Source organism: Clytia hemisphaerica, unplaced genomic scaffold (genome assembly GCF_902728285.1).
Source record: "Clytia hemisphaerica strain Z4C2 unplaced genomic scaffold, Clytia hemisphaerica genome assembly, whole genome shotgun sequence".
Lineage (NCBI taxonomy): Eukaryota > Metazoa > Cnidaria > Hydrozoa > Leptothecata > Clytiidae > Clytia > Clytia hemisphaerica.
In genome coordinates this window covers 71,102-98,036 of record NW_027104405.1, presented here as the reverse complement: position 1 = coordinate 98,036, position 26,935 = coordinate 71,102, and the positions used below count along the sequence as shown (strand labels likewise).

At 35.5% G+C, this 26,935-nt stretch overlaps 2 protein-coding genes and 1 long non-coding RNA gene across 3 annotated transcripts; 1 reads left to right on the top strand and 2 right to left on the bottom strand.

The window, feature by feature from the left end:
* The first annotated feature begins 2,878 nt into the window (after positions 1-2,878).
* On the top strand, positions 2,879-13,593 carry LOC136819977 (uncharacterized). Its single transcript, XM_067076211.1, has 4 exons — positions 2,879-3,286; positions 3,717-5,028; positions 6,505-6,765; positions 13,060-13,593. Exons 1-4 carry the CDS (start codon positions 2,948-2,950, stop codon positions 13,290-13,292), a joined length of 2,145 nt encoding a protein of 714 aa, XP_066932312.1. The 5' UTR covers positions 2,879-2,947; the 3' UTR covers positions 13,293-13,593.
* On the bottom strand, positions 9,303-12,301 carry LOC136819978 (uncharacterized). Its single transcript, XR_010848510.1, has 4 exons — positions 12,194-12,301; positions 10,567-10,709; positions 9,648-9,775; positions 9,303-9,447 (listed from the first exon to the last, which is right to left on the bottom strand). It is a non-coding gene; the product is annotated as an uncharacterized lncRNA (long non-coding RNA).
* A 3,160-nt stretch (positions 13,594-16,753) lies between the features above and the next one.
* On the bottom strand, positions 16,754-21,225 carry LOC136819988 (uncharacterized). The gene is made up of 8 exons (XM_067076222.1): positions 21,057-21,225; positions 20,822-20,902; positions 20,462-20,548; positions 19,929-20,297; positions 19,486-19,791; positions 18,926-19,303; positions 18,132-18,420; positions 16,754-17,390 (listed from the first exon to the last, which is right to left on the bottom strand). The coding sequence occupies exons 1-8, from the start codon at positions 21,130-21,132 to the stop codon at positions 17,381-17,383; spliced, it is 1,596 nt and encodes a 531-aa protein (XP_066932323.1). The 5' UTR covers positions 21,133-21,225; the 3' UTR covers positions 16,754-17,380.
* Between the last annotated feature and the right edge of the window lie 5,710 nt (positions 21,226-26,935).

Here is a 26,935-nt window from a genome sequence, read left to right as displayed (position 1 = left end):
GAAAAGGTATTTTACTACCCTGGTAGTACTAGCCCGATTTTTGAGAAAAAATATATTTGGGCAAATTTGGGCCAAAAACTATCTAAAAATAGGGTTTTTTGGAATTTGTGCAAAATCCTGTCATTACTTTTTTCTGATTTTTTGTTCAAAGATGGAGGGCAAGATTCTCTAAAGAATGGCTGAAGTGGTTTTTCCTGGAAAATTCTTATTCGCCTTAAAAAACAGGATTTTCGTATTTTGGGGAAATTCCCTTTAACCAAATAAGAAAATATAGCTTTTCTCAATGTTGACTCATAATTTTTTTCTGATTTTTTGCACAATGATGCAAAATGGCAATGCCCAAAATGTGACGGAACCAGATTTTTTAGGAAAATTTTTTTGGGCCAAAAACAGCTTTAGAGGTTTTTTGGGCCTGAATGGTTTAAGTGATTTTCGTATTTGGGGAAATTCCTTTTTACCATTTTACATTATTCAACACACAAGCTTTATTTTTCCATTCTGAATTTTTGTACAATTATAATTGTCACTTTTTTCTTATTTTCATCTGATGTTAATCATTAGGTAGGTCCATTCTGCATGTTGCTTGTTTCCAATAGAAAAGGATTAGTTCTTTCAAAAATATTAGACCTCAAAAAATTCACTTTAAAGAGAAAAACTTGTTTGTGGTGACCCGGTAGATATTTAGACCTAGGGACATTGTTGAAGGATCATTCAAAAAAAATTTAAAAATTTGTCAAATGTCAGAAAAAACGTCGAAATTTTTTTAAAAATTTATTTATAGGAAGATTTCTATCCAGATGAAATTGATTCCTTCCCACCATTAGATTGTCTACTAAAAGTTTTGAGGCTGATCGAGGATATGAAAATGCGAAAAATCCTTTGTTTATCTGCTTTAGTAGTGACGCGTATAAACCCTTCAGGTTCGTGCAACGGAGCATTTTGCATTGAGCAGATAACAAAAAAGAAGATTTTTTTAGTTGCTTAAGGGCTAGCAATTGTTTTGGGAGCAATGGATTATAAGTACATGCACTCAACAACAATTGTTGCTCTTCGAAAACTAGAGGGAGAAGATTTTAAACTGTGCATTCAGAAGGTAAGGTTGTTGACTGAAATGAATATTATATCAATATAATAATCCTAAGGGAGTACGAAAACACAGGATATTCTCTCTAATTTTCCTCATCTTTTATTTTTTTAGAGAATAATACAAAAAATATCATAAGAGGAATCAACCAGGAAGAATTGTTCTATTATACCGTATTTCCTCCGTTTATTGCCGCCCTCAAAAGAGCGCCACACCTAAAATCAGAAAGCGGTGCATATTGAAATTTCCTTGGCTCACTGACGAAAATTTGACTTTTCGATAGTTTCGTATCCTTTCGAACTTAAGGAATTTGAAGAGAGCACAAACTACTTGTAGTAAAGGTGCTCTTTCTTTACACCCGGACTTCTTTTAAAAAGAATCATTTCAATTTTGAAAAGAGCGCCAGCCTCTTAAGATCGCTACACCCAAAATCTTTTAAATTTCAATAGGGCGGCGGCGCTTTTATGAGGAAATACGGTATCTCCGAGTGGACAATGACCTTTTTATTTACATTCAGTAACTGGAAACATGGAAGATATTCAACCGCTCTTTGACAATTCTTATACATTTATAATAACCGAGGAGTTTCCGCCTAGCCCACCCTCCACTCCGCCCTCCACTCCGCCATCACCACGAGTCTTTGGCGTACACAACCAAATAGAAGATGGTCAAATTGAAAAATCGTATAATGAAATGAACAAGGGAAGTGCTCCGATCTCAGAATCTCAAAATACGAAAAGCTCGAAAAACTGCGAACAAAAAACATCAGTGGAGCGAAACGATGAAACGAGGGAAAACGATCATCCGGCAAGCCATATCTGTATACGTACACGATCGAAAACCCTACTGCATAAGCGAAAATCGAAAAGTAAGAAACGTAACAAACGATTAAATAAACCTGAAAGTGTTTTGTCTGGTGGAGACGTGCGCTCCTTGCTACATAGGATGATCTCGCAGTTGTAGTGTCATACAATGACTATTTATGGAAAATGCTCTACTTTGGTGTCATTCCAAATCAAAAGTTTTCTAAAAGATTTAGTGACATAGTTATGTGTGCTACCTCGCCGACTCCGGCGACTTCTCACACTTTGGTCAATGCTGGAACAGACTGGTTCTGGTTTATGTTTCTTTCATGTACACGCATTTTTATAGGCCTATACATTTCATTAATAGCTTTAATATCAGGTAAATGAAATTCTCGAGTGAGGAATCAGACCTGTGGCTTCAACCATCTTCGCACTTGCAAATTAAGATTCTTAAGGTTGAGTAACAGTATAGCTAATTTTTCTCCCCATCTTCAATCACCCCAAAAAAAATTAATCGTATTTATATTATGAAAAACGAAAAGATTAAGTGATCTTGTAAATATTTTTATCATCATTTAAAAAAAAAAGATTTGGATTTTGAATTTTACATATTGTATTTATTTTATGCAAAATCTTTAGAATACTGAAAAATAAAAATAAGAACTGCCTCTGGGAGGAGCTTGGTAATTGATCATGATTGGATAGAAATAAAGGAAAAGTCTGGCAGGAATCCAATTTTGTGGATAGCTGGAAATAATGATTTTTCGAAAATACTTCAGGAGTTTTCTCCACTGGCATTAGAATTCCCCCCCCAAAAAAAAACAAAACAAAAAAAAACAGTTTGATCTGCGATAATGGGTCTTCATGAAGGTGAAGGTTTGAAAGTTCACCCCCGATGAAAGTTTTTTCCATCCTTGTCGAGTATAAAAAAACATCCTAGAAATATCTTGAACAATATATAAAAATCTTTCATCTTCATCTTTTTTCCAGTTAAACATAAAAGAAAAATAAACGATAAAAAAGTCTTTATTGATTTATTGATTATTGATGAAGTGATATGGATCGCTTATCGAATCTCTGCACCGTCAACATCAATAACAACATTGACAAAGCCGTTCTCCAATGGACGTGCATTCGATGTGTAGAGAATGAGTCGTCTGTGCTCATCTCACCTCACGGTGAAATCTTCCGTGACGCTGAACATGTCAAACTTTACTTCCAACGGATGACAGGCATACATTGTGGACTGGGTGACTTCGTTGGATTGCTTGAAGAGCTGCCAGTCATGCATGTGCAATCTGGAGATCAGTTCAACGAACTTTGTTTAAGAATCGTCACACGTATAAAAGGCGACGATAATGGAGTTCAACTCGAAGAATACCTGGAGAAACATCAGGTGACAAACTCTCTGTTGATCTCTGTGGTTGGTTTTCCATCAACTCTCTAAGGGGGGTGGGTACTCGATTTGCGAGGTAACTTATGTAAGACCTCCCCTTCGAGAGACTGAATTTCGAAAATTGCCTCTTTTTTGACTTTTTTACGACCCTTTGAGAGAATTGTTTTTCAAATCTTCAGCCAGATTTTCAAACTGCGTTATCCAAATTACGAAAATATTTGACCCTGTGAGAGAGTCGAATTTTTATATTTAGTGATTTTTTGACCCCGGAGCTTGCATATTATTGAAATATAATGGTTCTGATTTAAACTGCTAAGGAAAAGCTGTGCTGCGATACAGCAAGAGTTACACTTCCCTCAAAGAAGGTAGCCCTGTGATCATCCTGGATCTTCACCAAAACTTACGTGAATCTTCTTTGATTTTGTTTCAGGAGTCCATTTACATCGAGAAGGAGAAGACATTGTCACAGGTTGATTTCAACGTGGGTGACGAACAAATGGAGAACGGCGAAGAGGGAGAAACGCAGGAATCTTCTCCCGGCTATGAACGACTTAATAAAACTGAAGAACAGCATTTTTGTGTTGAATTGAAAGAGAGGAGTGTTTCTCAATATTTCATGAAACCCTGCTTTGTTCGAATAGAAAAATTAAATTATGTCCCGTCAACTGTAGGAGCATCCCCGTATGGGCAAACGCTTTCTCCAACGAATGAACGACCGCATGATGATACCGATAAACCTAACTTGATTGAAAATATTTCCATTTCTACTGCTTCACAATCTCAAACATCGCCTTATTTTCCCATCACATCACCAAAGGATCGGAAGATCACACGTAGAAAAAAAACTAAAACATCGAAAGTTGGTTTAAAGAAACTGAAGGCGGGATTTAAAAAAGGAAAGACTAGACGATTTGAATCTTACCATTTAAAAAAATCTTCATTTAAAAGCGAGCAAACGGGGCTATTTTTAGAAAATATTATTTATAGTGATGTATGTGAAAGGACTAGATCGAAAACAGTTTTCAAGACCAACACTGTTGGATATGGTATGAACAGAAATAGAAAATTTTCTCCGATGAAAATAAAAGAGGAAGGAGAATGTATTGTAAAGCTGCAGAGGAGGGAAGATAAGACTTCTTTGGAAATACAGCCTCAAATTGTGTTGAACGATATTGCCATTAAGAAGGAAGTTGTAGAGGAAAACAATGAATTCATTGTTCAACCAACCGTCAAGTATTTGAACAAACATGATTCGGCCCCATCAAGTGAAGAACCTATTTCTGATAATATTGCCTCTTCATCTACTATGGAACGCAAGGAAAAAATGAGCTCACCTGTCGATGGGTTATTAACGAAAAAACTATCCGTTAACCTTCATAAACTATTTGATATAGGAAAAGCATGCGACGCCTATGCTAAAAGGAAGGTGAATCCTTGTAACATCTCAAAAGAGGATAGTGAAAAAAGAGCCAGCTTTGCCGTTAAACCTGTCAAAGTTGTGATTGAACCATTGAAGAAACAATCTTTAGCTGCCACGACCTTACCTTCCATTGGTTGTCATACAAAGCAAAATATTTCACGGCATAAACATCATCAAACAACAGTGTCAATCAGAACTGGAACAGATTGCATGCAGAGGAGAAACAAACCGAAAAAAAATCCGAAATCCCTCACCAGTAGTCCGTATTTTAAGAACACTGGCAATGGGGATGGGTTGAGAGGGACTTTCAAAAAGTTTCAAGGTAATGAAACGCTTGAATTGGATATCTTCTCAAATCAAAAACCCTAAAAATAGCATTAAGGAATCATGTTTTTTGAAAACTGATACCTCAACAGGGTTAAGCTCATTTTCGGTTCATATTTAACAGACTTTCTCACAATGAAAAACGCATTGTTTAGTTAAATATGTGGCTAAATAGAAATATCTAGCCTCAAATTAGGGTTGAAGGGAGGTTGAAGTCACGAGGTTCACTGCGGGGGGGGGGGGCAGTCAGGCAAATTGACCGACGGGTGCGGCGGTCAAGGGTATGTTTTTCAAAATATCAGAAATGCACTGTAAGGGGGGAATTTTGATAAATGCACTGTAAGGGTGGAAATTTCCGCAAATTTGGGAAAAATTGCAAATTTTTGCTCGAAAATGTTGATTTTTTTTGCTCTAAAAGAGTTTGAAATTTTAAAAAATGCACTGTAAGGGTATGAATTTCACCGATTTTTTTCTGTACTGTAAGGGTGCGATTCTAAAAGCCAATTTTTTCGCCGCACATACCGTCAGTTGGTAAACCCACTGCCCCCCCCCCCCCGGGGGTTAACTGACAGTAAAGTTGACCAGCTTTGGTAAAGTAAGAAGTCTTAAAGATCAGTCAAGGCAGATTGAATAATAATAAGCAGATATTCAACAAGAAAAATCGGATATCGAAAATTATTCAGTCGAGCTTGAGTCGAATATCATTAAAGTGAGACTGAATAATTTTGAAATTCGATTTTTCACGTTGAATATATGGTTTATCGTTCACCAATCAGCAGAAAAGCATTTTAATTTCTCCCTATTTCATTCAGTCTTCATTCAGGCTGCAAACTACGTACGGAAATTTTAGGTTAATTTCAAAACTATGATATTTGAGGTTTTGAAAAAAGAATAAGTTTCTTTATGGGGTTAATATTTTTTTTGGTAAATTTGGTCCATTGATACTAAACACATTAACCTTTTTTGGGTGCACTGGAGCTGATTGGAGAGTAAAGAACTTCATGACTTGTTATAAACCTGACCTATTTACACGACTTTTTGTCTCTGTTCCACCAGTTTTTCTTATTTTTAGTATGGTTAAAAATATGAGGTTTTACAGTTTAACCCTTTCCGTGCCAGCATTTTCGATCTCTTTGCCGATATCGGCATATTGCGGCATGCAAAATCTCGACCTATTTGCCAGAACTTTATTTTTTTACTTATTATGTTGAATTGTAATTTTTGGTCGACTAGAAAGGTATGAAAATCTGAATAAATATTCGAAGTTCAAAGTTTCAGGAAAGTATAGCTTCAAGATTTTTTTGTCCACTTTTTGTCCAATAGAAAAAAATATCCTTTTTTCACCAATTGTTCGTCTTCATTTGGGGAATTTTTAAAAGATTTTAAAGCTTTTAATCCGCCTGCTTTTTTGTCTTACCTTCCAAGGAGTGCAATCCATCTGAGGTTGAATAATTTTATTCATTTTTCCTTACAGCAAAGAAATGCAAAAACGAAATGGGGAGTTATCGATCTACGAAAGTATGCGGACTTCACCAAACCATCACTTTTGTCCCTCCACAATCACCATATAGTTTAGTGCAGGAAAATTTGTACCAAAAACCATGGCAATTACTCATTGCCACAATCTTTCTCAACAAAACTACTGGAAGTGCCGCTCTCCCCATTTTCTGGAAGTTCGTGGAAAAATACAGCGAACCTGAGAGTGTATTGATGGCGAACCCTGTAGAAATAACAAGTAAGTTTAAATTTTTAAGTCTACGGATGTCAAAAGCGCCTTATTATGAAAATTGGGCCATTTCATTTCATATCCAATTTCCAGAGGGTAATCCGAGAAAAATTTGCCATTTTCCAGGGGGTATCCACACATTTTCAATAATTTTTTTTACTTGAAGATGTTCGTCCACCTGTATGGTTTTTTAATGGAACAGCCCATTAACCCTAACGACTGCGTCTTTTTATTTATCCGTGCCTAAAATACCGCGGCTTTTTTACGTACCGTGCCAAAAGATCTCGTCATAATCTTGTTTGAGGGTTCGCGACTGAACGGCGACTGAATGACGAATTATATCGTCAAAAGGTTTATTAAGGGTTCGCTACCATAACTGAAAAACATAAAGACTTGTATACAAAGTTATTATATACATTCAATTTGAGGTTTGTTCTTTTGGGAGTTCCTAAACGTTGACCAGAAATGGCTACCACGACCAGCGACCACGACCGGCGACTAGGTAAATTTGGGTTATCGAGTTTATCTGCTCTCTTCACCGTAGAGAATATCTAAATCAAGTCCTCAGAAAACTAAAAAGTGAACCTGGAAGTGACCAGTCATTTTCTTGACAAAGTGACACTATTTGACAAAAATATTGACAGGGTCATTAAGTATGATGTTTGTAAGCTTTGTTACACTGAATATTTTAATTATGCTGAATGAGATGCCTTTAGTATGAATAGATAAAACTTGTCAGTAGGAAAAAGTTGGGAAGGCCAGTTTTAGAGGGGAGTTTCTAAACATCGACCAGAAATGGCGACCACGACCAGCGACCACGACCGGCGACCAGATAAATTTGGGTTATCGAGTTTTTCCTCTTTCTCCACCGTAGAGTCTTTCTCTTATGATCATTTATTTATCGAATTGAAGAGTAAAGCTCACCCCTGTCTCACCTACAGTGATTATAAAGCCACGTGCAAAACGTGTAGAGCAGCCATTTCAACGTTCTTGGAGCTTGAATAGAGTGTCAATTTCTATCCTTTTGTATTTTCGGCATCAAATTAATTAGTGTCAAAATTTGTGCTGGAATTTATTTAGGAAGCCTTATATTTGATCATCAGATCATTATTTTGTCAAAATAAGTCATTTTGACAATGTAAGGAGAATAGAATAATTGATGAGATTGATATCTCTAAAACTGGCCTTCCCAGCTTTTTCCTACTGACAATTTCTATCTATTCATACTAAAGGCATCTTATTCGGTACAATTAAAATATTTGGTGTAATAAAGTTTACAGACATCACACTTAATTGCCCTGTCAATATTTTTGTCAAAAAGTGTCACTTTGTCTAGAAAATGACTGGTAACGTCAAAAGTCACTTTTAGTATTCTCTAGCTAGAGTAATTCTCAGCCACGTGCTCAGTGGTCCATTTGAAAGCCACGTGCTCAGTGGTTCATTTGAAAGCCACATCAGGACTCGATTTGGATGTTCTCTACGGTGGAGAGAGCAGGTAAACTCGATAAGCCAAATTTATCTGGTCGCCGGACGTGGTCGCTGGTCGTGGTCGCCATTTCTGGTCGATGTTTAGAAACTCCCGTTTTAGAGATATGAATCTAATCAATTATTCTAATGTCTTTATATGTTGACAAAATGACTAATTTCGACAGAAATAATAATCTGATGATGAAATACAAAGCTTCTCAAACCATTTTCAAAAAGTTTTGTGCCGTTAATCATTTTGATGCCGATAATACAAAAGGATAGAAATTGGCACCATCATCAAGTTCCAAGAGCGTCGAAATGGTTGTTTTACACATTGAGCACGTGGCTCTAAATAGATGAGACAGGGGTGAGCTTACTCATGCTCTTCAATATGATCAAAGAGATAGAAAATAGAGGAGGTTGCACGATTTTCTTTCTATTATACTATGTTAGTTATGATCATGAATAATTAATGAGGGAAGAAAAAAGGAGGGAAAGTTTTACGGAACCGACTAAATTGAAACAATCGGTGTTTTATTCAAAAAGATATAATCAATGCCGTAAAAAAGTGCTTGAAAACGAAAGTAGAACGGGCAGAGAGACAAATATGAAAAAATAGCTGCTGTTTTCCTTGACAGCTCGAGTCTTTTGGAAATTTTTTCTTAGATATTAGCTCTCTTGAAATATACTGTTCACTTTCTCACGTTCTAAAGAAAGGTTTACTTCAATGAAAGTCTATATAGCTGCAAATAAGGTAAGGTAAGTATAGGGAGAAATCTAGCACCAGTTGTCAATTTTAGCTTTTTTTATCAGCTAAAAAGTGTATGTTTTTCAACAAAAACCATAATATATTGATATATAAAATATATTAACATAATTTAATCATATAATGAACTATCATCAAAAGATAAATATCTACTAGCAAATGTAGTGAGATCTATAATTTGTCACAAGTGTAAAGGTAAGAGGTATCCTTTCTGTCGTTTATGTATGTTTATTTACTTTTTCTGCTTAATTAATTTTTTGTCGAAATTTCACAAAAAATATGTGGAATTTATCCAAATCAAATCCAGCTAAAATCTAAAAAAAACAAAATTTTAAATAACAATAATCTAAATAATAGAAAAAACCATCAAAACGACCTGCCCACACATAAGTTGAGGTTGGCTGACTAAGACGACCATGATCCAAAATGTAAAATCCAGGATATTCAACAAGCAGCTCCTGCAAGATGAAAAGTGAAAAAGGTCTGATTGAAAGAATAAAAGACTGAGAAAATGTCGGTTTTCTATATTAAAAAAAAAACACCTCTAAAACGTGCAAGGCCAGGAGCACTCACAGAAACATTGATTGCTTAAAATTAAAATTGTACTATTTCATACTAAAAAACCTTTGACATGTTTGAATGCAAAATCATAACAAACCTGTAGTTTGCATGCAGCCCTTCAACAGTTTGAATAGCCAGGTACAGTCTCATTTTTTCTCTCTTCTTTTGCAAGCCAGGTGTAGGTGCCTCTGTTTTCCCACTTTTCAAAAATGTATCTGTCAGCCACTAAAATGATAAAAAGTTATAATTTGGTCACAAGTGAACCTTGTGACTCTAGTACTGAGACACTAAAATAAAAATGAAGTAACTTTCAAAAGGAATCCAGGACAAATAATGAAAATAAGCTAGAGCCTTTGTCACCATCCAAACATTCAGTGTGTTTCACAGCTGAAAAAGCCACTCAAGAAGTTTTGATGTTGAGCCCAGAAAAATTATTCAAAATTTCTGTTTATATCAAGCTAGTCATCAAACTAAAATTATCGAGACCAGACTTGTAGCTATAGTCATTCCAATGTCATTGACAACAACTGAATACCTTAAAGGAAGAAATTTTGACGGGAATTTAATTTGGCGGATGGCCAAAAAAGTTTTTTCAGATGGAATTTAATTTGGCGGTTAACTTGAAAAATTATATTTGGCGGGAATTTAATTTGGCGGATGAAGGACATTTTTGTCCAAAAAACGCCATTAAAAAAAGGAAAAACCTGTTTTAAAGCCTGAAATAGCACACATTTGGGGGAATAAATAGAACAATTTAAATTTGGCGGGAATTTAATTTGGCGGATGACGGAATAAATTAAATTTGGCAAGAACTTAATTTGGCGGATTTCGGCCAAATCCGCCAAATTAAGTTCCCGCCAAAATTTCTTCCTTTAAGGTACATATCATGGGATTTTTATTGTCATAAAAAGGCCATTTTATTTCAGACAGACCTAATTCTCAGACTTTACCTAACCTGATTAGATAACATATATATATGCACATTTTTTGAGTTAATATGATAATCATCAAGTTACCTGAGCTGCAAGTTTAAACGTTCATCATATTTAGTTGATGTGTTCTCTTGCTAATTTGATCATGTATAAAGCCCTGGGGTTTTAGTATTCTCGAACTCCCAGAGTTGTACCAAATGGTTCCAACTGATTGAGTGTTTGTCCAGCTAAAAGGAAAGGAATTAGACCGTATAATTTCAATCATTTTTTTTGAATTTCAACACCTGGTAGTGATAAACATTTCAAACAAATCATCATTAATATCATTTAAGGTATTTCCTCCGGAAATAATAGACAAACCATTGACTTACAAAATTTTTGGTGCCTCTATTTTCATGAGAGTTTTCAAAATTGTTTTGTCCTCACAAATGAAATATATACCGTGAGATTGGGTAACTTGCATCAGTGGAGGCTAACATGCATAGCCCTCAAATGAAAGACCTGGCTGGTCATTAAAATACAAAGTTAAATCAAAACAAAAATGGTAGAGTAGAGCTGCGAGCGGAGTGGAGCTGCGTAGTTGTATTTTAATGACCAGCCAGGTCTTTTATTTGAGGGCTATGCATGTTTGCCTCCGCTGATGCAAGTTACCCAATCTCACGGTAGAGCTTATTTCTATCCAAAGCACATAGATTAATACTGAAGAAATGGACTTTATCCTCCTTATTCTTTGAGTTTATAAAATGAACGGTTTGTAGAAGCTCCATCAGATACCAAACACCTGACTTTCAAACTCAAATATTCCAACACTTCAACAGCTCCCAGACAACAGGAAATAACTCATCACTTGAAGCAGATGGCAGTAGGGAAAAAACAAAAACAAAAGTAATCCAGTGTAGATACCTCGAAAAATAAAAGCTAAAACATGCGAGGCTGATTATCTTGCTTGTTGGCCCTCCTCATCACATTGCCTTTCCAACCTATTAATTTCCTCATTTATTTCACCCAATTCAATAAAACCAATCAATAACAAATATAAAGTCTTCAGCATCAATAATTAGACAAAGCCACGGTCTCTTTTCTGAAATTTTCTCTCCATCAACACAATCTGCGAAACCACTGGTATCAATATCTTATTGTTGTTGTTTTATAACACACTGTGTTGATTTATGCCTAACTTTCTCTTTTTTCCTACTTTCAGCTTGGGTGCCTCTGGGTGCCTTTCAATGCTGATTCAAATTCGTACAAACAACTCTACACTTTTCACAGATTTTCTCAGGATGAACATCAACGCAGCATCATTAGTAATATCAACTCCCAAAGCATTGAATTGAAAGCATCTTCAAAAGAAGCTGTCTCTTTAAGTTTTCTACAGTCCGCACCACAGTCCACAGTTTCCTACGCACCGGCCGCATAATAATCTACACTACTTTACTACAGGCAGCTACAGTAGCTGTTTGTTCGATGAAATTCAAATTCTTCTTCCGTGTCTCTTCCTTCAGTAATAAAAAAAAAACAAATCAAGAAGCAAAATTTTTGAAATTAACCGCCAACTTTTAGCTGATCACGTAAACAAAGTGAAAGACAACAATAACTGCAAGAACTACCTAGTCGATGGTTGAGTACATGAAATTGAAAAATGGGCTGAACTCAAAGAGCCAGACCACAGTGAAAAGACCCAGACCACACTAGAAACTTCAGATATACATACCTCAAGGCATCCTCTACCAAGGAAAATTGTTCCCTATTTGAAAAAAATTGTCCATCTTTTCGATTTCGAGCGATTTCCATCAGTAGGTGCTGTTAGCTACTCAACAAGACAGGCATCTTCTCTTCTTCGATGATAATTTCACTGTTTCCTGAGTCAAAACGTAAACAAATCATTTGATTGGTTGAAATAAATATATCCAAAAGCATTTGAGATGTTTTAAACAATGTAGTACTTGCTGTAGACGTTGTTTTAGTCATAACTCGAATAGACATAACAAAAATAACAGCAGAAAAATCACCGCTTCGACCCGCCATGTTTGCTTCCTTCTCGATTGGCGGCATAACTCAGCTCGCGTCAAAGGCGATTTTTCTTTGTTGCAAAACAAAGGAAATTGAATAGAAAACAAGAGCCGCCCGGCTTTAAAGCAGTTGCGTGCAACCTCCTCTATTTTCTATCTCTTTGATATGATATATTATAAGGAGAGACACTCTACGTTGGAGAAAGAGAAAAAACTCGTTAACCCAAATTTATCTGGTCGCTGGTCGTGGTCGCCGGTCGTGGTCGTCATTTCTGGTCGACGTTTAGAAACTCCCAATTTATTTCCTTCATCTCAGAACTAAAACTAATACAAAAACGTTAGTTTTTAACCATAAATTTAGAAATTTAAAAATTTTCAGTGTTTTTAGCACGGAACGCGAAGACGAGATATCTCGTCATCGGTCGTTAAAGGGTTAACCAATAAAACTAGCAATAAAAGATACCAATAACATAGTTTATGAAATATGAAAGAAACATAAAGAACAAATCAGCTTCGATGTTGTCAATCTTTCTGAATCCTCATCACCTCCAACTAATCACACTTTTAGGAATGTTACAACCCCTTGGTTTGCATAAGAGGAGAGCAGACACTATTTTGCGTTTTTCTGACGAATATCTCAACAAATCATGGAGGTATCCCATCGAACTTTACGGAATCGGTAAATACGGTAATGATAGTTATCGAATCTTTTGTCTCGGACAATGGCGCGATGTCCATCCGGACGATCACAAATTGAACCTATATCATGATTGGTTGAAACAGAAACACGGAATATCTTAGTTGTACTGTGAGTCGAGAAGTCTTACTCTCGAGCACTGTTTTATCCTACTACACTGATCAAGTATCTATAAACAGGTGAAGGAGCATTCTTCTTTGTCGAAAGAACTTGCCTATGCTAATCCAAGTTGTACGCTCTGAATATGGCAATTTTCATAGCATCTGGAAGATATAGTTATTTTTCATTAAAGATTTAATCACTTTTATAATTTTCAATAAGATATTGCATCGGATGAGAATGACTATTTTTCTACGTATAAAAATAATCTTACTTTTTACTAAATATATAGCTGGAAATACTTCACATATCTGTCATACTTTTTATTCTTGTTTTCTCTATTTTTATATGAATTTATTGACAGATTAGACACTTGATGCGTAGGTCACTTATGGCTTTTTGATAGACTCCGACGGTGTTTATAATGGCCCAGTATAATTTGGCAGCTTTCTTTCTTTAGGCCAGCTTCAGTTCAAATCGATACCATCAGATCCTACTCTCTATAATCAATCTGATGGCTCTTCTTTGTGTTCTCTTGCAGATTGAAATTTTTCAAAACATTTAAAGTGAGAGCTACAATGTTCTTCGTGTGCACAGATTTGTTAGAAGCAAACTAACTTTTTTAAATGATCAATTAGGTCAATAAGATCACTAGCCCTGGAGCCACTTATAGCTTTTTGATAGACTGGATGATGCTGATAGTAGTCCGGTGTTATTTTGCAGGCTTAATATTTTGGCTTTGATAGGAAATACATGCAACTAGATCCAGTTCCTTTTCGGAGAAAAAAAAACAACAGAAAACTATATCCAATAGATCAATTTTTTTCAAATTTCGGAGGTATTTTTATGTTTTTTCATAGTTTTATAAACTTTAATGGGGTTTTAGCATATATTTTATTGTTGGACCTACCCCGGTGGGGTGGAGGTCCTATAAATTAACCTGTGTTCGTCCGTCTGTTCGTCTGTTACCAACTTTTCTCAGGATTGAATCATAGAAATCTTTTGATTTTTGGTACAAAGGTGCAAAATGGTGGTGGCCAAAATGTGACGGAGCCCGATTTTCGAAAAAAAAATTTTTGGGCAAATTTGGGCCAAAAAACGGCTAAAAAACGGGTTTATTTTTTCATGAAAGTAGGGTACCATCATAGGTAAAAGATGGCTCAAGCAGATTTTTGCAAAAAAATTTTGTTGGCTCAAAAAACACATGTTTATCTAAGAATCACTATTAATAAGCATACATCAATGTTCTTAGCCATATTATTATTATTATTTTTATTAGTTTTTTTAAGATGAAAATGTCACGGTGGAGCGCAATGGAAAGCTTTTTGGAATATTTTTGGAAAGCTCTCAAAAAATTAGGATTAGAGATATATTGAAAGTATAGGTGATTTCAGTACCTAACTCGAGATATTGAGCTTCAAAAACTGGACAAAACAGCTGTTTCTGGCTGAAAAACACGGTTTTCAAGGGTTAATATCTCGAGTTAGGTACAGAAATCACCTATACTTGCAATATATCTCTTATCTTAATTTTTTGAGAGCTTTCCAAAAATATACAACAGGTCTCCGTTTTCTCAAGCTAAAATTTTCATTAATTTTTTACCTATGATTTTTGCCTGAGACCGTCATATTTGTCCGAAAATCACACCAAAGTGTCCGAAAAAAAATTGCTTTGACCAAAATAATCGAGCGACCCCAAATAAACGAACAAATTCCCCCCTAACTACTATTAGGGGGAAATGTGTTTCATTGTAAAGTATCACTGGTTTTGTTTTTTTTCTTATATTTTTTGAAAACGAAACTGAAAGAATTCAAAATGGCAGTATCCTCTAGTCTACTTCACTGGACTCAGATCATCAAAAAGCAGAGTTCAGTCAGAAGTAGACTTTAGTCTATAAGATCACAAAAAAGAGTTGAGAGAAAAATTTTGACCATCTTGCTGGTCGCCATGTGACGTCATCACTTTTTGCTTAGACTTGAAAATGAAAGTGAAAATAAGAAGCTGAAAGATCTTTATGAAAGATTTTCATCCAAGGATTCCAAAATTCCGAAAATTATCACAACATATATGTACCTGGAATCAATATTTGAGAAGCTAAAAAGAAAAAAAGCTAAAAGAATGACGTCTCATCGGCAATTTAAAATCATCAAAATAGAAAAAAAAGTTGTTTTATTAATAGAGGACGAGCTACAGTATATATATAACCCAAGTGGGGATGATGGCTTTGAGAAAGCTAATAAAAAGCTTTGGCTAGGAAAAAACCCGGGGGGGGGGCAGCTGGGCAAAATGACCGACGGGTACCTTTTCCAAGATGTTTAAAATGCACTGTAAGGGTCGGAAAAACTAGAGATGCACTGTAAGGGTAGAAATTTCAGAAAATTCTTGAAAAATCGAGATATTTTGCCCAAAAATGCTAGAATTTTGACCATTTTTTGCACGAAGAGGATTGAAAATTTGGGGGAAGATGCACTCTAAGGGTATGATTTTCATCGAATTTTGCTGCACTGTAAGGGTGCAATTTTAAAAGCCAATTTTCGGCCCGCACATACCGTCAGTCCGCAAAGCCAGTGCCCCCCCGGGGGAAAAAATCATGACCTTTAAGCAAACTTTTAGATTTCAAGAGATCAAATATCTTTCATACCGATTTTTCCACGGGTAGCTGGGTGGGGTCGAATCCTATTGACGATATGGCGGCAGTCACCCTTTGATACAGTATTTGAATTCAACAGCTAAGAGCCAGGCTTAGAAATTGCTACTGAACCAGACTTTCTCTGAAAATGAAGACGTGCAACACCTCTTCCTCTGCGTTATGCTCTAATTATCTCGATTGTGCCTTAACTTTAAATAAAATCGCTTAGCGTAGTGCTGATCGGTTGATTTGCCTCGGTAACATACCCCGTAACATAGCATCGTTAGTCTTCTTTAGGTGGAAGTGCGGTACTACCGAAGGCTGTTTAAAACATCGAGGAAGCTCAATGCGTGAAGTTTAGTGTATATGATATCTTTTCGAGTGAATACATAAAATGTTTGAGATCGGAGGGCGGACTGGGATCAAAGCAAAAATGGTTATTGGGTATGTAACTAAGTCTTGATTTGTGGTTTTAAATCGCTTCTAATTTCTTCCTAAGTAGCTAGCCACTACCTACCAATCAAATTTAGAATCGTAAATGCAGAATAGAAAAAAATAACCTTTACCCTATGGAGAAAGCATTCAGGGGAAATGCGTAAGGTTTCTTATGAAGGGTAATTCGCTAAAAGGTCCCACTCTTAAGTCAGTTTAGCTCGTGTATTCTACACATATACTGAAAACCCTGAGTGGATTTCTTCTTCCGGGGGGGGGGAGGGGACGAGAAACGTCAAACTGAAATTATCAGATGGTAAAAATTTTGTCGAATTTGGCATGATAATGCATTTACCGGACCGTAAGCTGCATCGGCGTGAAAGAAGAATCTTAGCTTGGTTGGTTAACTGGTCAAAGCACTTTTGAATTGGACTTGCAGTTTTCTTTTCGATAAACATTATTCTAACGAACAAAAGATAAATTCAATACAGGGTGTTCAAAAAAAAGTATCGAGTTCGAACATGATTTTGAGTAGAGGGTCGTTGTGCGTGTTTAACAAAATGTAAGAAAATATATACCAACACAATAATTGTTCTTACAACAGTCATTATGATTAAAAAGAATTAACTTTCTTTACAATTTTCATGACGTTGAAATTATTCAGAGTGGTTTTTTGTAAAAGTTATTCATGAAAAATGTCTTATGACAATTAATATGACACAGGAGAAACTTTGATAAACATTGCAAATTTAGTGAAACTGACACAAGAACTTTCTTTCTATAGAATTTGTACCACTCGATACTTTTTTTCGGGCCACCCTGTATATAATAACGAATGTAATAACGACATTATTGATTTTTTAAATAAAATAATAAATCCTTGCATAAATTATATGATTAGGTTGCATTAGAAGCGTCCAACGCGTTCACTGCAGGGATACCAACATGGCTTATATGGAGCGATGGGTGTTAAAAAGTTCTTCTTTCTTTCCTTTTACGTTTTAATGATATAAATGTCCAAAGTCGTACGAATCATACACCACTAAAGTAAGAAAAGAAAGTTTGATATATTAGATAAATGTCGTAAATATTTGAAGTTAAATAGCTTAGAGTATTTTATGTAAATTCTGTTCAGCTACCCTGAGTATCAGAGGTTGAGTTTTCAAAGAATATATCAACCTCTGAAGACCAATAATATAAATTTTATCGCACATGTGTCAATCTAATCACTGTAGAAAAAATCAAAGATGAAGAGCAAATATTACCATATTAATGTCTAGCATTAATATGTATCAGTATGCAGTTTACTATTTTCGAATTCCCCAGAAACCTCCAAGTGTAATTAAAATGAAAAAATTTGAAAGAAATCTTTTACACGATTCCCAAATGTATAACAGTAATTACTAAACTTTTAATTATGGAAATGTCACTTTAATTGAATCGAAATAATAGATAGACTTTATGTTAGGATTCTCTATCTCTTTTTAAAAAGCATTGATGACATTTTTGAGTTGTGTTTTTAACGACGGGAATGAAAATATCAACTTTGAACTTCATCCAAGATCTTGGATGGTCGTCATGGTTAATTTTCTCTGCGTTGATTGTGCGCTGAATAGAATTTGGAATGGTCGGCACAGGTCAATATATGATATCGGCATGTGCTTTTCACGGTACCTTTGAGCTCGACAAACTGACACAAATATTACATGTGGTTAAGGCTTCAGTCTGTATTTTAAATGTAACTCAAGTCTGTAAGTTCATTGCTCGCTACCCGTAGACTTACCATAAATTCGTGCTGAAAACGCCAGCAAAGCATTTGGATTGCTCAGCATTCTTTAGAAATTTAGTCACTTCATCCACCAAAGCTTGTACTTGTGCACTTTTTTCTGCGAACTCTGGACAGTTCAATAACAGCGGTAAATCTGTAGATTGAATGGATTCGATTTCTGTCTTTTCATCTGTAAGCGCATTTTCATTCTTTTCGAAAATTGACTCGAAAAGGTCTGCTAAATTGTTAATGCCCATGGGACCAGTCACCGGCGGAGCTTCACACATTGCTTTTATACCTCCATCTAAGAAGAGAAGTAGAATTGTTCAAGTTTCAACATTTCAAAATTTTAATTCCTGTCCATTTTGTGAACCACGATAAAAAGGTTATACGGGAGAAAAATGCCGGGCGGTTCAAATAAAAAAACTTTGGTTTTTTGGCAAAGCCTTTGAGCAGAATGAATCGTGAATATAATGTCATAAGAAAGAGAGGAAGGTCTAACTTAATGCGTAGTATACATTCGATTGAAACAAAAGAAAAGAAAGAAGGAGAAAGCAGATCGAACAAATTTTAATCACCTTTTTTTGGCGTATTTTTGCATTTTTGAGTTTAAGTGATCATAATTATTAAATCGATTGTCCAAATATAAAAAGTAATCAATTAAAATCTAAGTTAAGGCCTCGCCAATCTTATGTAGCAAGGTAAACCTTAAAGATCACTTTGACAGCTCTAAAAACGTTGCCAAACATCCGTTTGGTTTTTTTGAACCACCCGGTATATATAGGAGAAAATGGTGCTCATATATTTACTTTGTTTCAAGTCCAACAAATTAGTCATGAAATCTTCTTTAGCCTTGGTAAAGCCAGTGGCTGGAGCGGTGTCATCTGATGAAACCCCAATGAAATCATTTATCTTGGTTTCAAACATCACCAGTACATCTCTTTTTGTGACTGAAGCCAACAATTCGTCTATTTGAAGTTTAAAACCTTGCACAAGATAATAAAGTTCTGATGCTTTATCATAACAGGTGTTGAATTCTTTATCATCGACCAATCCTTTTAAGTGGAGGAGGACGTCGTATGCGATCAAAAATCTGTTAGTTATCATCATTGCGTCCGTGGAGAGTCCTCCTAGTGCTGTTTTGATGCCGACAAGGTCGTTTAATTCACCCGTTGTTCCTTTGTTATCTATAAAGAAAATGAAGCCATAACAGTCGTGATCAACTCTGTCTACAAGAACTGCTTTTCAAAGTCCTTTCTTTTTTTTTCAAAAGCTTACCGTGCTAGAGTATTAATACCGCACATCATAAACTCGTGTTCGTTTGCTGAAAACGCTGAAGATGAATTGATAAAAGTGTTTCAATTGTTACCTTTGAAAGCGAGTCTTTGTGTGTTCACTTTATCACAAGTTTTTTTAAAATCTGATGAAAGAGTATCTATTTCAAATGCGATCAAATGTTTCAAGGTTGCCGTCAACTGGTGAATCCACTGTAATGCATGTTGCTCAAGATTTTCGATCTTGTTTTGCAGAAATTTCTTTTGACTGGCGTGAGTCAAGCAATCCAATTGAACGATGTCTTTTAATTGACTTTTCAACTCTACAATGTTGTTTTCCATGAAGTCTGTGAATCCCATTTTCGCTGCTTTGAATTTTTCAGCGCATTCGTTGGTAAATTCTACAAGAGAATGAAATATAATAGTGGAAAGATACTTTTGAGATAAGTTTTCCGTTTTTCTCTGTTTGAAAAAGTCTGAATCAAAGCTTCCTTAGAAACCCGATGAGGGTTTTAACGATCAAAAGGATTATGCTTACTACTGCATGTGTCACCAATGATTCCGACTTTCTGAATTTCTTTGTGGAGCAATGTCTTTGAGGTGTCATGGAGATCATTAAAGCAGGTTCTTTTCAATTTACAATCCATTGAATGGATAAATTCAAGAAGATAGTCCAACTCGTCATGAATTTCCGCTTCTAAATCATTGATTAATCCCAAAAGCCTTTTCCATGTGTTATGGGAAATCTCCGACTCCAAACTGATGGCTTTAGCTTTAAGCAAAATGATGCACGTCTTTAACTCTTTGAGACCTGCGACGGCCACATCATCTTCAGTAGCTGGCACTCCATCTCTTGCATCAATTAATATTTGTACCTCCATTGTTAGATCATCTTTAGATAGAGGGTCTAAAATGGAAAAGAGCGAAGATATGAATATTGTGATGGAAAAAATGGATTAGATAGGCTCCAGATTTTCTCTAGGATGTAAAATATTCGTAATACCTGTCTAAAAGTAAAATGTGTGCTAGATAGCACGAGTTTGTTTACGGTATGTTAAAATGACATCTTACCATGTTGCACATCCTTGACACTCTTGATGCTATTTTGTAAGCCACCGAAAAGACCTCTCTGGATCTCGATTTCGCCCTCAAGAGTATCTGAAAAAAAAAAGAACAGGTATGTTTACAGCGACGAGAATAGAAGACACAATGAAATGAAGAGGAAACTTATCTATTCAAATCACCACATTCTTGTACGGAGATTCAAATCGAAATAAATCCTAAATTTCCCTTGTATGAAAAGATCTTTGATTTCAAGAATACACATTCACTCAATACTCCTTTGAAATCACAGTTTTTGTTTGAAATCACTTTTTATCGATCACACTGGAGTTTGGTTTATTTCCACCAAAGGGATGTTATCATTATTACCCCCATCTACAACGTCCATAAACTTTTCCACGTCGGGGGTTGGCGCTGCTGTTGTTCTTCCATTGATGCCACCAAGAATAACTAAAAGAAAAATTTTGCCTTTATTTATACTACATTTATTCCGACTAGATATTTTACTGAAAATTTCCAAAAGTCAAAAAAAAAATACAAGCAAATACGAGCCCATGACAAATTAGAGCATTAATTCCATGAAATTGTTTCAATTCAAACTTACGATGTTTATCGTCACTTTTCGATTCGACCCCAAAAACAAAAGTTGTGATACAAACAAAAAATACAAAAACTTTCATCTTTACTGCCTGGTCTGAAAATATTATTTCTAACAAGAGAAGTGTGTGTGTGTGTGTGTGTGCGACCAGGAGTATCTCTAATATGTAATGTAATAATGTGAAAATGGCAAGGCTTATATCTCGCCTTATCTACACTGACTCTAAATATGGAGTATCAATGGGTTACATAAATATGAGAAGTCTATTCTTTGTCCACTTTTGTTTGTTTCAGTGACCACCCGCCCTTTCTATTCCTTCCCATACCCCTTCTTTTGTATTTCAAAATGTTTATAACGATATAGAGGATGGGTTATAAGTAGAGCAGGATGCGGGACAATCTATGCCATTCTTATCGCCTTCTTCTGTTTTGATGAAATATTGAAAAACAAAAGAAATTGAGAAGAAATCAGGGTCCATTGTTATCATGACAATTTGATGACAAAGTATTTTGGAAGTGCTATCCTATTGTCTCTAATTATCTTTCGTAAGGTCGCATGCGCAAGGAAAAGGGTTATCTTTTTTAGGAAAGAAATATAAAAGAATCTTTTTGACAGCTGAGAAGATCCGACTTTGTCAATGCAGAAGTAATCTGAAGTAAAGATTGAACTAATCTGATTTCCTGACCGCTGAAGAACAACGAGTAGAGATGATAAGTGACAGGTTGTTACCAATTAAAGGATTTCTTTGTTTACAACAAAATCATTAATTGTGTAATCAATTTTTAGAAATAAACAATTCGTATGTGATGTTAGCATGACTATGTTTCTATTTCCAATGAAATATTTTTGATCAATATTTTATAATGAATAAAGCCTCTATTTTTAACTTATCGACTTTGCGCGGTATCGCGATCTTTTATTTTTAAAAACATTGAGTTCCCAGGATTAAACACTTCCTGATCAAATAACATATCATTAAATTTGGCCTGGCATTTGTAACTTGTAGGGCCATACCTTTTCCGGTCAATCCCTTCGCAATTGCCTTTTTTAATTAGTCACGTTTACATTATTTAGCTTTCAATCTCTATCCAATTCAACAGACGTCTGTGAAATACCCCTCATTTGTTTAAGCTTTCCAGGGTCACCATCACCGGGTATAAGGTACCATTTTAGAATCTGATTGATTTTGAGGAAACAAATTTGAATTTCTGGCCCAGGAAAGGAGGTGAATTAAAGATGAGTCCAGTGCGTACCCTATGGGCACGGAACGTCTTATGGACATTTAATGGACGGCTTTAAGATCTTTGGACGTCCTAGATGTATATTAGACGTCCAAAAGACGTTTGGGCCCATTGGGTAGGTGTGGCTTTAAGGGAACTTTTCAGGCATCCTAAAGTGGACTGTATGGGCCAATGAGGGAGACGGGCATTAGTAAAGATTTGAACATTTACCAAGTTTCTGAAGTTTGCGAAATTCTGGAAAATAAAACCATTCGTGTCCTATCATAGACAAATGACCATTGTTGTCTTTTTGTCAGATGTGATGAAAGTTCAGTCCCCTGTTGAGGACTTCAAAAGAAACTCTCGAAAGAAATTTGAATTCTCGATAACCTGATAACAGATATGGAGTTTGCTTAACACGACATGCTTACGCTCTGACGATAAGGAAAATCGGAACGGCTTTAGAGCTTCAGTGACTGGACTACAATCAAGATCATAATATTTGAGAAAAAAGGTAAATTCCCTAGGAAGTTTTGAAACCATAATCGATTTGTAAGTGCTCTAAAGTAGGTTCGAAGGGTAGAGTTTTAACTCTGAGTTTTAAGGCTAGACTTATGACTGAGGATCCAAAAGTTCAAAAATAATCCAATATATAGCCTGGAAGTCTGCTAACCCATCCCAAATTGAAATACTCGATTAGATTAAAGAGATAGCTCAAAATCGACTTTCTCGCCGGAACTTTAAATCTTGAAGAACGTTAAGATAACCGGGATTCTAAATATATTTCGACCATGATTGTAGAAAATAAATAATCTGTTATCAGTTTACTTTTCAAGGGATCATATCTTAGTTGAGTCTTCTCTGGTCTCCAAACACAGTGTCTTTTATGGCACAGTATGTCACTTTTTTACTCATTTATTCACCTCTAGTCCGTTCATATTTTTGTCATCATTTATAGGGCTTATAGCGTCTAGTTGTCCTAGTCCTGTTCTCATCTTTAGAACAAAATTGGCATACTTTAGACCATCTGTCCTATTTTAACTAAAGTCTGTCTTGAAAGTGTGCGAACACTTTTCGTTCTTAATAATTTCTCACCCGATTCTCATTTATGTAATGTTAAAAAGTTGCACACCGTTGCAAAAATATTCTGAAGGAGATCAATATAAAAGATTAAAGATTTTTGAAAAATTAAGAAAAAAATGTAGATAAAAAACAAAGATTTTGCATATATTACTTAGATGAAAAATTGGAGTCTTGTGAAGTAGGAGGTCCCTCGGGTGAGTTAGGGCGTTTCTAGATTTTTAAAAATCACAAATCCTAAATTTGCGATCAATAGCACCCATTCTTAGGGATTCACTTATGGATTTTTATTTGACCTATACCTTAAGGTTTCAGGATCCGGTTGTACGTAATTAAATAATAACCTAAAAATTTAATTGATAAGGAAAATTTGAATTTTGACGTCATCAAATTATGACGTCATAAATCGTCAAAATAGCTCTAACTCTGAGCCTGAACCTTTCATGTCAAAAAAGTCCCGAAACACAGTAGTAAACACTTTGTTTGAAACACTTTTTCTGAACCTTTCATACTTTTTTGGGGTGTTTTTGGCAAAAATCATTTACTAGAAACACCTTACCTCTCGAGGTGGTGTGTTTTCAGCATTTCCTGTGTTCCTGGGATTTCAATAAATCAACTCTCAATTTTCCCCATAAAATCAAAGCCAAATGCATTACCTAAAACACCGGCAAGTTTCTGAACCATTTAGTGTTTCTCTGGTAATCAAGGTGTTTTCAAGACGATTAGACAGTCGGGACTTTTTTAACAGTCTGCTTCAAAAGGACATTCGTTGTTTCTAAAAACTTTGAAAATTGAACCATTCGTGTTCAAAAGTGTTTTCTGCAAACCAGGTAAGCAATGTGTTTTTAAAAACATGAATGGTTCAGGCTCTCTTTAAGTACATTTGGAGCAAAGATGCATCTTAATGATACCTAACTTTCCAATTAAAAACATTATTAACTGGGATGTACCTTTCTAGCTCAGGAAGATACGAAAAGTCTGAACATATGTATCTGAAATCAGCGCCATATCATGATCTCAGAGCTTGTAGAGAAATCTTTACTTGTTCATCTTCATTTTTCGATTTTTCAAAGATCTTTGATATTTTATATTATCTTCCACATTAAAAAATCTTTACAACGATGTATACATTTTTAATATAGCATGAATGGTGAAACAGATTTGAATTCGACCTTTACTTTGCTTAAAATTTAGCCTTCTAAGCTTCTTAAATTGTTCTTGTAGTAAATCTTAGTTTTAATAATCAGCAAAAATATACAATTACATGCGATGAAGGGATAAAATGACTGCGTTATTTTGGACTATAATTGCACTCGTACAGTTTGTTAATCTAAAGATTTTAATTTATCAATATGCAGAATATTATAAAAAACAAATGGTAGTAAACAGGAAATTTGAAATAAGTCACCGCCATTTGGCCTGTTCTTTTGTTCTCTTTTGCACTGAGTAGAAGGTTTTTACAAGAAGGAGATGACGATCCCGTTGTTTTACTACAGGTTCGTAAAACGTCCATATGACGTCCATAGCTGTGATTTGTTTGTGTGAGTAGGATGAAAAAGTCACACCGAAATATGAAAATCCCTCATCACCCGGTTGGATTAACCTTCTTTATAACAACAAGAAGTGTTCTTTTTTTTGAAAACAAAGGTATTAAGAAGCGGATGGTAAGGATGTTGTCACTTTGTTGCAATACAAATTATCCTACATGACGTTATGTATTTTTCAAAGTGTCATGCGCCACGTAACTTGTGTTATTTTGATGAAACCCAGAAATCCTGACACTTTTTTCTAATGATCTGTTTGAAAAATCACTTCATTTGCTTTGTCTTCTTTTAACCCTTTAAGTGCCAATGTCGAGTTTATTGGACATGTAATGCCCAGTGTTTGAGTTAGAAATCGTCATTTTATAAGAATTTGATTGGGCTTCATGGGCAAGCAAAAAATATTTAAAAGTGAGTCTTTCAAACGAGATTTTAAGCCAAAAAGTAAAAAAAGCATAAATTTGACAAAAATCCACTTTTTTGAGATTTTGACCATTTTTTGACCACTTTCGGTCAACGAGTGATTCTAAAACCTCAAAATTCGGCACTATTTTACTTCATTATGTTCTCTAGCGAATTGATTGGAAGTTTTACCACGGGCTTGACTGCTTTAATTCTCCTAACCTACCCTACCTTAGCCACTGCCCATCCAGCTCTTCCTAAATCGGGTGGTGCAGAAGGCGCACAAAAAAAGAAAAGAATCTAAGCTATCCAACGAGCTATGGACAAGCTTTCCAACTCCTTCTAAATCAGGAGATATAAGCCTTTAAAGTTTGAACTAGTGATTTTCTTGAAAAACTTAAAAAAGGACCGTGGAACTTAAAGGGTTAAATAGGTAGTTAATTAGTATGATTATTACTTTTAATTGGTGGAAGCTTTTCATTGCCATGCAACTCCTTTTATTTTCTCTTCCGTCTGTTTGTCCAACTATCTCATCGTAACTTTCTTACGAAGTTTTGGCATGGAATTGTTGTAGACACTGGAATAACAACTGACTGATTTTTACTGATTTCCCATGTACAAACCTTGTCCGCAGTAATGATTTTATTGTTCACCCTCCTTTCACCATTAAAATGATTCTTCACAGCATTTTAATTGCATTTCTCGATCTCGAGATCTAGATATCGAAAGCTGACAAACCATACCATTTTTGGGTACTGCTAATTCAGGGCTATCTAGCCGTGAGAATTATTTTATCTGAAAATCCCTCTAGGAAAATGCTGACGTCATCAGAAAACGCCCAAAATGTCGATTTTTCGCTTTAAAAATGCCATTTCTCGGCACCATGTGGTTGAAACTTAACAAGTAACCCCATTTTCTTTATCTACTTCTCACGCTGAATCCGTTGGTAGCCTCAAATATTTGATTTACAGACTTCGAAAAAACAGTTAGTAAAGGGAGGACCCTTTGATAAGTTTTATCGATTAACTAAAAATCGATTCACTGGGAAACTGCAGGAGATTGGAAGGGCAAATCTTTTTGTCAATTCTTACACCCTATTAGGAGCATAATATCAAAAGTTTTCCCTGATCTAAGGGGGGGGGCCTAAGAAAACCATTTTTAAGGTCTTTTCTGAATCTCGGACGCTGGTCTATTATCCAATTCCTAAGTGAGACTTTATAGTGAGGTCTGGTAGCACATAAAAACGTAAGAATACTTCAAATGGTCATAGAAGCACGAAATTTGGCACTGATGATCCTTAGAGGGTCTAAAACTTAATTTCAAACAGTAACACCAAGTTTTGCCACCAGGTCACCTGCCAGATGACGTCATCAGGTGGTTGGGCAAAAAGTTATTTTTTTGAAAATATTCAAAATCTGATGGTTCAAGCGGAAAAAGCATGAAAATCGAGGTATAAAACATGCCTTGAAAGTCTTCTTATTAAAAGTTAGGGAGGTTTAAAGTTTTGTGATGACATCATCACAAGCCATTCCAGGCAAAACTTAAAAACCTCGTAATTTTGAAACAAATTGACCAAATTTGATGTTTTATACCTACATGACCTCACTATTAAATTCTCCTCCGAGATTCAAACTCATCTAGT